The 13335-nt window shown below is 47.7% G+C and overlaps 1 protein-coding gene across 3 annotated transcripts in view; it reads right to left on the bottom strand.

Annotated features, from left to right (window-relative positions):
- LOC119393202 (cystathionine beta-synthase) overlaps nucleotides 1-13335 on the bottom strand; it is a 62695-nt gene that overhangs the window by 28159 nt on the left and 21201 nt on the right. Inside the window, exon 1 of one of the 3 annotated variants that reach the window (XM_037660052.2) lies at nucleotides 5623-5770. The exons of 1 other annotated variant lie outside the window; for it this stretch is intronic. In XM_037660052.2, the coding sequence (XP_037515980.1) occupies nucleotides 5623-5644 (22 nt within the window). In that variant the 5' untranslated portion in view covers nucleotides 5645-5770. Of the gene's footprint in view, nucleotides 1-5622; nucleotides 5771-13335 lie in introns of those variants that run through there. One more of the 3 variants, XM_037660054.2, reaches the window with a different exon arrangement.

Raw genomic sequence — 13335 nt, 5'->3', positions numbered from 1 at the left:
GGTACAAAAATATCACGTGACCTCTCAGCGTGGCTCGAGGCGCGCGAGCTGCGCATTTACTCTATCTTTGCGGCGTTCGCGTGAACAAAAAATATAAAAGCGGGTTCGCGTGACTCAGCCTACTGACGGCTATGTAGTAACGTCCAAAGTAATAATATAATAATAACCGCTGAGGTTTTATGTCGCAAAATCACGATATGATTATGAGAGACACCGTAGCCGAGAGCTCCGGAAATTTGGACTGCCTTTTAACGTGCGCCTAAATCCAAGTACACGGGCCTCAAGCATTTCGGCTCCATCGAAATGCGTCCGCCGCTGCCGGGATTTGATCCCGCGACCTTCGGATCAGCAGTAGAGCACCATAACCACTAGACCATCGTGGCTGGTTTGGATTGTGTGGTTGGCCGAAAAAGTATGCGATGCCAGAGAAGGCTCGTCAAGCCCGAAATATATGTTTCAGAAAAACTTAGTCTGGCCTAGTTGGTGTTTACGGCTTGACATTTGACCACTAATAAAATACGAGAACAGTGAAAGGAACGACAACACGGCCGGTAACCTTTCAACTTGTTTAATCGCTGCAACACGAAGCAACATATAGACAAATGTGACATGCGCAGAACCCAACAGATCCACTGATCAGTCTAGTGGGGCAACCACTTATCAAAAAAACGTATCTCCGATTGAAACAGTCTAATGGATGTATCACATAATATCTGGGGTTTAACGTCCCAAAACCACGATATGATTATGAGAGTGAGAGACGCCGTAGTGGAGGGCTCCGGAAATTTCGACCACCTGGGGTTCTTTAACGTGCACCTAAATCTAAGTACACGGGCCTCAAACACTTTCGCCTCCATCGAAAATGCAGCCGCCGCGGCCGGGACTGCGACCTTCGGGTCAGCAGTCGAGCGCCATAACCACTAGACCACCGTGGCGGAGCAATGGATGCATCACAGTATTCACCTTTCTTTCTTATATGGTATGCCTCCATCTGCTCTCGGGCAGTCTGATCCTGGCTTCTGCCCAGAATCTTAATCTGCTGGAGACGTGGTTCACAAGCGTAGTCCTTGCAGTGCTCAGGCAAGTGCGCGAAATCGCATTTCTTTAACTTTTGTTAAAGAATAAAGTTGAAAGAAACAAGTTGAAAGTCAATCGCCCGTGCTCCTTTCACTGTCCTCGTCTTTTGTTAGTGGTCAAAATGTCAAGCCCGAAATAGGATGCGGTAAGACAAACGGCTCGTCGGATTGTGACGTGACGTTTCAGTCTTCAATGAATCACCGCTGAGGCTTTCGCAGTCGAGTCGTTTTAGCGATAGTGTAAAAGACCCTCGTATTCTTTTTTTTTTTTCGGTAGCTCGCTGCATTGTAGAGAAGCTAAGTTTAATTTTAATGTAAACAATGAACACACGTATTATGCCTAGCAACGCTGAAATCTCTGTACCTAGACAGCGGCAAGGATATTGCACTACCTTGACGACAATATGCCTACCTGCAAAGCGCCTGTCTGTAAATATAGCGCGCTGTGTGGAACGCGACCGAAATGTGGAAGTACGTCGAATTTTGCATGCTTGGATTATTCGTACTATAGCTTTCGTGCTTTAATTACCGCCTGGGCTTTCGTGAGCGCATGATTAAGGTATTTGTTGAGACGTTGGTTACGTATGAAAGTCACAGCTCGGAAGTAGTGAGGCGTTTGTTGTTATAAATTAAGTGCAAAGCTGCCATCTTCCGTGTGGCAAGTCAAGCAGTTACTTCTGTGGCTTTTCGCCTGGGTCTAGACTTCGTTGTCGTTTTCTCATCTGATATACTTGTGGAAATGTCTGCAGTAAGTTTTATCCACATCGTATGTGTTGGCTCTTGTATTGCCGAAAAAAGTCATAGTCCCTTTAGGCTACTGTGAGTAGAGCACAGGCAAAAGACTACGCTTTCACGAGCCAATCGTTGAGTTATTTTGACGTCGACCGCCTTTTTGCCGCCCCCCTCCCTTTCGGCACCTCGCCAGGGGCGGCGCCAGGATTGCTTTAGTGGGGGGGGGGGGGGGGGGGGCAACACCCACGACAAGTGAGTTCTTTCAGGGGGAGAGGGAGGCGGGGAACTTATGCGTTGTGTTTTGACTACGTTTGCTCTTGGGGGGCAAAGGGGGGGCAGGCGAAAATTTTGGAGGGGCTCCAGCCCTCCCGTGCTCCCCACTGGCGCCTCACCTGTTGTTGCAATACCTCTGGGATCGGCCCACCTTTTATGACCAGGCGACGATGTCATGTGTCAACGTGATTATATGGTGCTACGACATGATGTCACGTGACGCAATTTTTCTGCCCTTCCGTTTGTCGACGCCGGACTTTTAAACTCAGACGTATGAGGCTTTCGTCTCAACAAGCCACTACAGGTATGCGTTCTTACAGACGTGTTGCTGCAGGCTACGTGCAGCAACACTGGCTACGTGCCAGTGTTTGCATTTCTGGCCATTCCCCCAGGATAGAATATACCACTGTGACACAAAGAGCATGAAGCCTTGAATACACTTATACACGTGCCGTACTTCTCTGCACGTATGCATCTTGTCAGTATTCCCCTATCTAAAAGCATCAAATAGGGCATTCGTCGTCGAGACGCAGACAGCTGTAGAGGGCGATGCTATAAACGCGTCATCCTCCACTTCTGCGGCTACCTTGCTACCTCAAACAAACTTCGTGTCATTTGGATTAAAATACCTAAACAAGAACGAAAAAAGAAGCGCGAGTGACGTCACTGGTCTGTTTGACATTTTGCATTGTGAAAAGAAACCGCGACAGTCGGCTCCCGTGTGCTTCAACGCGTATGATAATGTTTGCTACTCTCACAACGTGGCCCTTACAACGTTTGCTTTCGAAGATTTAAAAACAGCTCGTATCAGCATCTTCCTCAGAGCCACGCCTTATCGACGTCTAGCACAGCCTAGCGCTCGAGAGGAATGTCGAAACTATTTGCTCAAAGAAAGGGTACTCCATAGTGGAGGGAGGTACAGCCACGCGAAGCACTGAGGCTTTATGGGAACTGTCAACTGTTTATTAGCGGTTAAGCGGCGATAAAACTAAACACGGTACTTGGCTGTTGTCAGAGGAAGTCCGCGATAGATGCGCCTAAAAGAAAAAATATTATTTAGAATAATAATAATTGTTAGTATTTAACGTCCCAAAACCACGATTTGATTATGAGGGACGCCGTAGTGGAGGGTTCCGGAAATTTCGACCATCTGGGGTTCTTTAACGTGCATCGAAATCTAAGCAAACGGGCCTCAAGCATTTGCGCCTCTATCGAAAATACGGCCGCCGCGGCCGGGATTCGATCCCGCGACCTTCGGGTCAGCAGTCGAGCACCATAACCGCTAGAACACTGTGGCGGGTAAGAGGAAAAAAAACCAGAACGACCGGCAGAGATTTGGCTGCTCAGCGCATCTACTATGACCACTTCAGATTCTGCTCTGGTGAGATCCATGGAGCCGCTTCACCAACACGTACAGAAGCGATCCTTGAAGGCTACAGGTGAAGTTGGGTGCTAAGACACACGATGCCAGGAAGTAAAGATACGTGTATATATATGCTTGATTGTTTCAAGCAGTATCACTGTGCATGGTACACATTACATTCGGCCGGACGATGTCGAGCGTTCGGAAGTAATCACGTGTCACATTTATGTACGACTGAATACTGGGCGAGTTGGTATACAGTCATCGTGGATAACAGCGTGGCTAACGCGGACGAAGGAGGGGACACACGTCACAGCGATTACTTTCAACTGAATCTTAATGGAAGAAAAAAACGCGAACTTAAATACGCGAACGAGCACCTCGTGACCAACCCGGCCATGATTGGCTATGATGGGCCAAGGGCAGGTTGGTCACGAGAGGCTCAGTTCGTGTACTAATGTTCGCGCTTTGAAACATGCAAATCAGGAAGTCAGCGCCTTGTCGCGCGTCCTCTTATTTTCTTCGTCCGCGTTAGTCGCGTTGTTAGTCACATTCATCCAAAGCGCAATGGTCCATAGTTTTCGGAGGCGTTCTTCGAAATGGGGGCGCGACTAAGATCCTTCAAAGAAATCGCTCACCTGACTTCTCTTATTGCTTTAAGAGAAGCTGAGTGTTCAGCTTGGTGAGGCTTTTTACCGCTTCAACTTCGATATGGCATCACGTCGCAGCATATAAAGTAAGCCAAGTCGGCGAAACCATAGAGTTTCTATGAGTTTTACTATAGCTAAAAGTGCCTACGAGTGTTACTCTGTCTTTCTGTATTTCATTTTAACAGCGGAGCTGGTTAGGCGTGCATGCGGCGTTCGCAAAAACTGATCTGGCTTTGCATAGCCTACTTAAGTCATGAGCAGGTAAGCCTGGCTAATTCTCGCAGAACATGACTGAGACCAGCTAAGCTTAGTCTAGCAATAAATACCGTGTGATAGCCGATCGATAGCCAATCACTAATTAATTGATAATCGATCAATTACCAATAGATTCTACAAAATGCTTGGTTGAGCTCACCCTAGCTCATAGGCGTGTGCAAAGGGTGGGCAGGGGGGGGGGGCCCATTCACCTAAGACGGGGGGCGCAAAGTCGGCCCCACACATTGACATAATAGGGACGGGGGGGGGCGGAATGTCAGCGCCATACATTAACATAATTGGGAGGGGGGGGGCGCTGCGACGAACCTTCGCCCACCCCCCTGAAGGGGAGCCCTGCGCATGCCTATGCCTAGCTCAAAATGCATGGCCAATACCTTCTAATGGCCAATCAACAGCCAACCGATAGGTGATCAATAAATTAATAACCAATAAATAAATTATATGTAAAAGCTTGGTTGTGCTTAGCCTAGCTACAATTCGCCACAGATGGCTTTGCCTATAGGCTTGGAACGGAACACCTGTGTGAGTGCAGAGCAAACTCAGGCAAACCAAGTTACTACCTAGGAATGACTTGGTGATGCCTCCCAAAAAGTTTAACAAGCATCACCTCGCAAAACTTAGCAAAGCCTCGTACAACTTAGCAAAACCAAGTATCACCTCGTAAAGGCTAGGACAAGCTATGTGCCGATCAGCTCCGCTGTTTCTTTAGCCTTGCGCCACTAGTGCAAGCTTCGCTAATTTTTTGTCGTTATTTGCTTTGGTTTTCTCGTAACGCGCGCATTGTCAGCCGGAGCGCATCGTGCGTAGCGAGCAGAACCGAACAAGCATATAATCTTCCATCCACCGCACCTCTGTACGACAGCCATCCGACCCTTAAAACGTGCATCACATTCTTTCTGATGAACATCATCAATCCCGTTTGACGGGCTTTTTTCAGAAGGATCTATAATGACCGAATGCAAATATATATCTCGCGCGGAACGTACCGTTAGATACAGGACAAAACTTCTGGTGAGCCATATGGTACGCGACGAGTTGTGCGCAACATGCACATCAGTAAGTGAGTGGCCGGGGGCTGGCATATCTTGCAGTCAACATCCACTGCCGTATGCAGGCAAGCCGAACCTCGTACACACAGCGAACTATTCGTCGGCATGAGCGAAGACCGGCTTCAGTCGCACGCCTTCTCGGTCCCTACGTACGGCGGTAGGATCTACCAACGGAGGTGCAGGAATTATGATCAACCACTCACCCTTTGGCTGAACCGGCGCCATGGCTGTCAGCAGCTCACTGCCGCCGTCGACGGAACAGATAAGTGACGACAGGCCGGGAGTGGCGCGATTCGTGTGCGCCGGGGGCGCCACTCAGCTTCGGTGGATGCCGATAGAGCTATGGTGGCTATCGGGGCACCAATAGATATACAATGCTGGCCTGCTTTGCATCCCGCGGAATGCGGAAAGGCCGGCGATAGGTATCGTCCGAAGCTGGCGCCTGACCGCAGACCACTTTCGCCGACGGCTTACCGAGAGCGGGCGATAAGACATGCAAAACATAAAGGTCTGCTGGACAAAGGATCGCCTCAGAAGTCACGTAAGCTGTAGAATAGTAACGTGCCCGTGCTCAGAGAATGGTCCCGTGTAAAAAAGAGTGGTGGGCATCCCCCGGATCGCAACCTTACAGCCAAGGAGCTTCGGGCAAAACTAAAGGCTATATGTTTCACTATGCTACACAAACATGCCCAAGTTCGCTCTATTGTGAGGAATAGGAGGGGTAGGGGGGGGGGAGTACTTATGAAATTGAGCTCACACCGTACATCATAAATGTTTGTAAGTTAAGCCTGAAGCTGCGTCTGACCTTCACCATCATCATCATCATTTTATCATCATTGCAGGACGAATGCCTGATCTACAGCCGACCTTGTCCTGCACGATCTGGTTCCATCACATGCCTTCAGATTTGTTAATTTCGTCGCTCTACGTGACCTTTTGGCGGCCTCGGCTGCGCTTCCCCTCTCCTAGTACCTATTTTGACGCGGGCGTTTCACATGACACAAAGCAGCGATTTTCAGGTTCGAAAAAACGGCCGATCGCTCTCGACACAACGGTCAGCGGCGAGCGACCAACATGTTGGAAATTTTTTAGGGGTGTGCGAATATTCGAAAGTTTCGAATATTCGTCGAATATTACCTTCGAAATATTCGTATTCGATTCGACAATCGTGTATTCGAAAAGTTTCGAATATTCGATAACTTCGAATATTAGAAAAATTCGAATATGCGATTCGATTATCATGCATAAAATAACTCGTCTTCCACATTTCTGCTGCGTTCGTATAGCTAAAAACGTTGCCGAGAGGAGCGATACACATCGTAAGTACGCGGAGGCAAGATATCTGCCTGCGACGAGCGCCCCAATACGTATGATTTATTGCTGGTGCATCTCCGACGTGCAGAGCTGTTGGCGATCATGTAACCGTACATTTTCAATATTATGCGGCCGTAACGTGCCGCACTACCACTCGTTCACAATGCGGAACCACTTCTGATGAAAGACAGAACCCATGTGACTGGTGGCGAACTGTAGGCACCTTCAGATACCCCATTCTGGCAAAGCTTTGCCCCATGTACCTCCCTATACCAGCCACTTCTGTTCCAAGCGAGCGTGCCTTTTCAGTGGCATGGGGGGGGTGTCTCTGTTAGAAGGGAGCGCCTGCTGCCTGATCATGTGGAGCAACTCATATTTCTTCACGATAACATCTAGTCATTACTTTGATTGTGCCGTGATATTTGCTTGCGTTGTGATGTGCATTGTGCTAGCCTGGACATTGTGTTCTGGAGATAGCAGTGTATGTTTTGTTGCCAGTCAGGCTGTTAATGTTTTTTTTTTTTTCAAATAGCTACATGTTAAATAAAATATTGTTATTGTGGAGGCATTTTTCCTTTGATATTCGATATTCGATTCGATATTCGAAGGTGGATATTCGTATTCGATTCGTATTCGAAAAACTTGATATTCGCACACCCCTAAAATTTCTCGCTCTTTTCGCAGCGGCTGAGCGATTTTTCGGTCGGGACCCGTCGAAATTACGCCGACGAGATTGTTTTGGTTATGACCGCTGCAATTGCAGCATGTGAAAGAGCTCTGTTATCTGTCCTCGTGACCTACGTTCTTAGAAATGGATGTAAGATCTGGCGCTGCGACAAGGGGTTTGACGATATCTTTTCCCCAAAACCGGGCGCAGGGCATTTCTCTGCGCCCGGTCCGCAGCACGAGTGACAGGCGTCTGACACCTGTGCGGCGCCTTCGGGAGACGTCACCTGGAAGAAGTGATTGAGTGGCTTTCTGGTGGGAACCAGCTAGTCGAGAGCAGGCAAGCCATTGCATTTGTCCACAGGTCGCCGTAGACGGTATGTCGCCATGGGCATGGTTTCGATGGGTCCGCTCGTTGCCCGGGCGTACATGGGAACATGACCGTGGGAGACTACTAAGCTTAAGCTGGACGGCGCGACCATTGTGTGTCAGAGTGTGCTTTGTGAATGTCGTATGTCTGTCGTTCTCCTCTTCTCTCTCACGCAGGTTCCTGAAGGACTGCAGAGAGAGAGGAGACTGTCGGCAGACGAAATTACAGTCGGCCAATCAGGTCACTGAGTGGTCATCATTTGTCGTGGAGAGAACGGGGAGGAGAGACCAAGGTTTTAAAACCTGGCTCCCGGCTCCCCGTGGGCGTTTGTCGCAAGAGCGGTGCTCTGCTCCTGTTTGTTACGAAAGCCTAGTCTCCATTCTTGACAAGTGGACAACCACAACGAGGCAGTTCAAATACCTTCCACTCCCTCCTACACTGACAGCGGCTACGCCAGCTGGGAGAACTCTGCTCTGAAGGAAAAGAAGAGGGAGTGGGGAGAAGGCTCTTCACTATGAATTAAGAACGTTATCTGTCCTCGTGACCCACCGTTCTTAAATATGGTCCACCATTGTGCCCAGATTGCCACATTGCTGACCTGACCAGCCCAGGTCTATTCTTTCCCCTTGATATCTAGTGGGATATCGGCAACCTCTGTTTGTTCTCTGATCGATTCTGCTGTCGTCCTATCTCTTAGAGCCACGCCTATCATTCGTAGTTTCATCGCACGCTGGGCACTTCTCAGCTTCTTCTGGGCTTCTTCGTTATCCTCCCGGTTTATGCCCCATATATTCGTACCTTACAACATTACAGAAACTGGCGTCTTTCCTAACATCAACCACCATCACCTCTGCTTTCAACACATGGTATTGGAAGCCGGTAATATTGGAGCAATAGGCGAGCACTGTTTGGCAAAGATCCTGCTCTCGCTTTCCATAGCACCATCTTGGGAAAACTCAGCGAAAATCGTACACCTGTGCTTATGCCGCTTCGAAACATTTCGCGACCAGAAGAAATAACATTCAATTATTAAATAAATTGTGATGAAGCAGAAGTAGCAGAGCGTAGGCGGGGTTTCAAGCCACCCCCCGAAATGTTTGCATTTTCTGTATATGCATGTGCACGCACACATAGAAACATAGAAACAAGCTCCGCCCACAGCCATCACAGTCCCACACAGAGATAATTTGCGTAGATGTTCCGTCCAATCACATTAGCTCATTTTCGTGACGCCAAGCACATGTCACGTGTTTCGGGTAGTTGGTGTTCCCAAAGATAAGCATATACCTGTCGCTGGTTGCAAGTCGAAAACTTGAACGTCCTGGCAAATTTCATCAAAGATTCTGACATCGCTGCTCAGCCAAATGTCATATTTCGGGTAGGAATGATGAACCTGTACTTTTCGACGAGCGTGTATTCACATTAGCACTACGTACAGTCAGAAAGGCAACAAGCTTGCAGAACTCTCTTACATTGACAAGCGCGCCTCAGTTTCGCGGCCAGAGCTTGTATTTATTCTTAGGCTGTAACCAACTATAGTTAGGCAGTTAATTGGCGAAAGTTTGTTAATAACGGTTAGTGAAAATAAACAGGGACGTTAATTAGTAAAGGGTAATTAGTGAAAGTTAAGTAGTGATTATACTTAGCGACGGCAAATAGAGAAAGCTAATTGGTAACCGTTAATTAGTGATATTAACTTGTGAAATTATTTGCACAAAGTACGCTCTGTGCTCGTCTTTAGTGCAAGAGCAAAGGCACTAAGGCTTTCATCGCGAGTCGTCTTAGCGAATGCATAAGAGACCCGGTGATATTTCGCGTACTATGTCACACTGACGCTGCCTCTTTATTCGGTGACGAGCAGCCACATTTTGACAAGGCAGTCAGCTTTGCCATTAGACAAATATATTGTGGTATGTGTTGCGGTAAAAACAGGTGGTCAAGCAGCAGACAATAAACAGACATTGTAACTGAGCAAAGCTTTATCTTGGCTAGAAAACTGGTACGGCAATCTTACTGCTTCTTTAGCGCAGAACTCACAAAAATACACATACACACGAAAGCTAGCTTTGTACCTGATTTTCTTTTTCTTTGCCGAGCAGCACATTATCTCTACATAGCTACTAAACGTAGGGCACCCATTTGCCACACGTAGTTTTGTAAGTAATCGTTTTTTTTTCTTTCGAATATACATTGCCTATACTTCCGTCAGCTCTGTACTATGTGTATACTGTCATTTAGGGTTCTCCCAGACACCTGTCAGGGGTGGACGTTTAGGGGTGCCACCTAATTCCCTCGTGTCTGCACAATGACTCCCCCAAACCCAAGAAAGAGGTTGCAAGGCAGAGGCCTAGCCCGAATTTTTTCTCGGAAGGGGGAGGGGTATCCCCACTTTATACACGTGCTTGTAAATGTGCGCGTGTGCATACATATAAGAAATGTGAAAATTTCGGGGGGGGGGGGTGGGGGTGGGTTGAACCGCCCTCTTTACCACCCGCCTGGCTAGCCACTGTTGCAAGTCGTAGAAAGCGACCCTTGGGACGGCGTCGTGTCCATCATGGCAACAGTAGACACCGAAAGAGCTTTTGTTCTCTTGTTTAGGGATAGCGCCTGGCTCGTGAACATATCTTTTCCTTTTGCACACGTCCCCCATGACGCCGACAGCTACCTAAGTTTCATTGTTTGTTGCAGGGGCACAAAGGCCTAAGTGGTAGATAAAGTAAAACGCGTACCCCGCATGCGTTGTGATGTTTCGCCAATACCAGCAATCGGAGTCCCCACACAGGCCCATCGTGCTCGGTGCCTTCGTCACTCTGCAACTAAGGTTCTAACCAAGCGTCGTGCACATTCAGCGATACCAGCTGGATGTCATAACGGTCCATCGAAGAGAATTCAAGAATACCTATACGATGTAACCTACATGTGCCTGATCGCCGAAGAGATTAGTGAAGCGAAACCAGTGAAAATATTTCGACAGTGATGCCAAATAGGTCACTGAAATCTTTTTTTTTTTCCAGGCAGCATTAAACCAGAGAGTGTCAGTGCGTGTCTGAGCCTCAGCTTGAAAGGTCAACATTACCGCCGGAAACTTTTCTAGGCATAAGGAATTCTTATGAAGGGTCGCGAACCAACCTCCTGGAGAAAGAGACAAAGAGTTTAAAAAAATAGCGCAGTTTGCACTAAGTCGCGCAAGGCTGGGCCACAGCAGGGCTGAGGGGCACCAGGCTGGTCCTGGCTTGGCGAGGCTTTTACCCTCTCACCGTTCTCTTTCACGCACCTTGCTATGCTATACTGTGCACGGTTATGTTTGCTCTCTTTTCTGATCTTTTTTTTTTCTTCCTTTTTTTGAGTCTGTGTCTTTCTATTTGTTTCTTTCTTTGTCTTTCTACTTTTTTTCCGTCTTTCTTCTCGACCTTTCTCTCTTTTTCCTCTTCCTCTTTCTTTGTCTCTCTCTCTGTAGTCGTTCTCTCGCCTCCTATATTTTTCACTCTTTCTTCCATTTCTTTCCATTTCTTTCTATTTCTCTATTTGCCTTTCTATATTCCTTTCTTTCTTTCTTCCTTTCTTTCTTTCTTTCTTTGTTTGTTTCTTTCTTTCTTTCTTTCTTTCTTTCTTTCTTTCTTTCTTTCTTTCTTTCTTTCTTTCTTTCTTTCTTTCTTTCTTCTCTCTCTTCTTTCTTTCTTTCTTTCTTTCTTTCTTTCTTTCTCTCTCTCTCTCTCTACTCGTTCTCCCTTCTCCTCACCCTCACTTCCATTTCCTACTCCCGTTATATACTATACCATACAAGGCTATGCTATGCTCTGCTAACGTGCATGGATAGCCGAGTGGTTACGATGCTCGCCTTCGGATCCTGGGGACGCGGGTTCGAGTCCCGCCTCGCCAAGAAAGAATTTCTCGCCAAGAATTTCTCTCTTTCCCTATCCTTATTTCTTTATCTCAGTATTCGGTCTCTCGCCCATCAGGGTTATTGCATCCCACGCCGGACAAATCGGGGCGCACGTGTTCTGGGAGCGAAGCAGAAGAGGAGGACGAAGAGAGTGCGTGCCGGTTCACGATGACGATACTTTTCTGTCTACGACACGCGGCAAACCTCGACCATAACAGCTCTGCCGTAAAACTCCCGTAGCGCGTATGTGCCACAGAAATTGGGCAAATCCCACTGCTCACCACACTGGTCCACTAAAAACGAACAAGGGAGCACACGGGAGGCAAACACCGATTAAGATTACTGCACAGCCGTAACCAATAGTTGAGGGAGAACTAAGCGTCGGGATTAAACCAGTGAGAAACACCGGGGCCGCACGTTTGAGCTTCTCTTTTAACTCTCTGCAGTACAGAGTGCTTTAGCGCTGATTGAGCGCGTGCTGGTTCTTGATGATGATAATTTTCTGTCTACGGCACGCGGCAAACCTCGACCATAATGCTCTGCTGTAAAACAGGGTGCTTAACCGAGGCCGTTTCTGATTAGCTACCCTACATTTAAAGACAAACAAATTGGGAAGATTAGATAAGGAAACGTAACAAGATGAACAGAAAGTCTGATTGGCAGGACAGCTGCAGACGAATGTTCGTTAAACCGCAAGCATTTGTGCAGTCCAGAAGCCTTCAAGAATTGCAACAGTGGCTTCGTGGCCTTGTGCGTACAAGATCCTAGGCCAGGGTCCCGGTACCTTTTCCTCCGTAAGACATTTATCATTCAAGACGCTGAGTCTAGTTAGCAGAGCGCGTTGTTGGTCGGCTGCAGTGGCGCAGAAGGAGCTCTGTTTTCTTTTCACACCCGCAAAAAGTGCACGCGGCACTGTTTGTCACTCGTGCTACAGGAATAGATAGGCATACCTAAATACGAGGCACTAACTCAACCACACAGTAAAGTTGTTTCGCGAGTTCGGATGAAAGGCGTTGTGAGAATCGAGAAAGTAACACTGGGATTTGGTGAAGCCCAGCGAATTTCATTGCAAAAATTCAGGAGCCCTTGCCCTATCGCGAAAATCGCGATAGCGAAGCGAAGGTTTGCGACAGCGCGCCTTACGTGCTACATTTTTTGCTTTTTCTTTCTTTCTTTCTTTCTTTCTTTCTTTCTTTCTTTCTTTCTTTCTTTCTTTCTTTCTTTCTTTCTTTCTTTCTTTCTTTCTTTCTCATTGCGAAGTGGTCCCTCCTAGCTCTTTTTTTCCTCCATGCCGGGAATCTGACCTCGATCGTGCTTTAGCAGTGCAACAGTACACAGTTGCTGCAGGCAACAGCGAAGGTCATGCGTTCATGTCCAGGCAGCACAGAAATGCGGCAGCGTGAAATGATAAGCCCCCTCGGTAACAGATCAGGCTGCCATATCAGAAACGGCAGATCACCGACACGCACAGATCATCAATTACTCGAAAACAACGCATACAGATGCGCAAGTGACCGGCGCACTCTTGAGCGCCACATTCCTCGCCGGCACCGGGTTTCTCGCGACCGACGCCGCCAGCGAAATCCGTGTGTTGAGTAAATTATAAAACTTGTCAGGCAGCGTCTTTTCTCGAAAGCTGTATAGGAACCCCCAAAACACTTTTAATAAGCCACCTACGATCAC

Source organism: Rhipicephalus sanguineus, chromosome 5 (genome assembly GCF_013339695.2).
Source record: "Rhipicephalus sanguineus isolate Rsan-2018 chromosome 5, BIME_Rsan_1.4, whole genome shotgun sequence".
Classification (NCBI taxonomy): domain Eukaryota; kingdom Metazoa; phylum Arthropoda; class Arachnida; order Ixodida; family Ixodidae; genus Rhipicephalus; species Rhipicephalus sanguineus.
The sequence above is the reverse complement of the archived record's forward strand: the minus strand, read 5'-3'. Positions and strand labels throughout refer to the sequence as shown.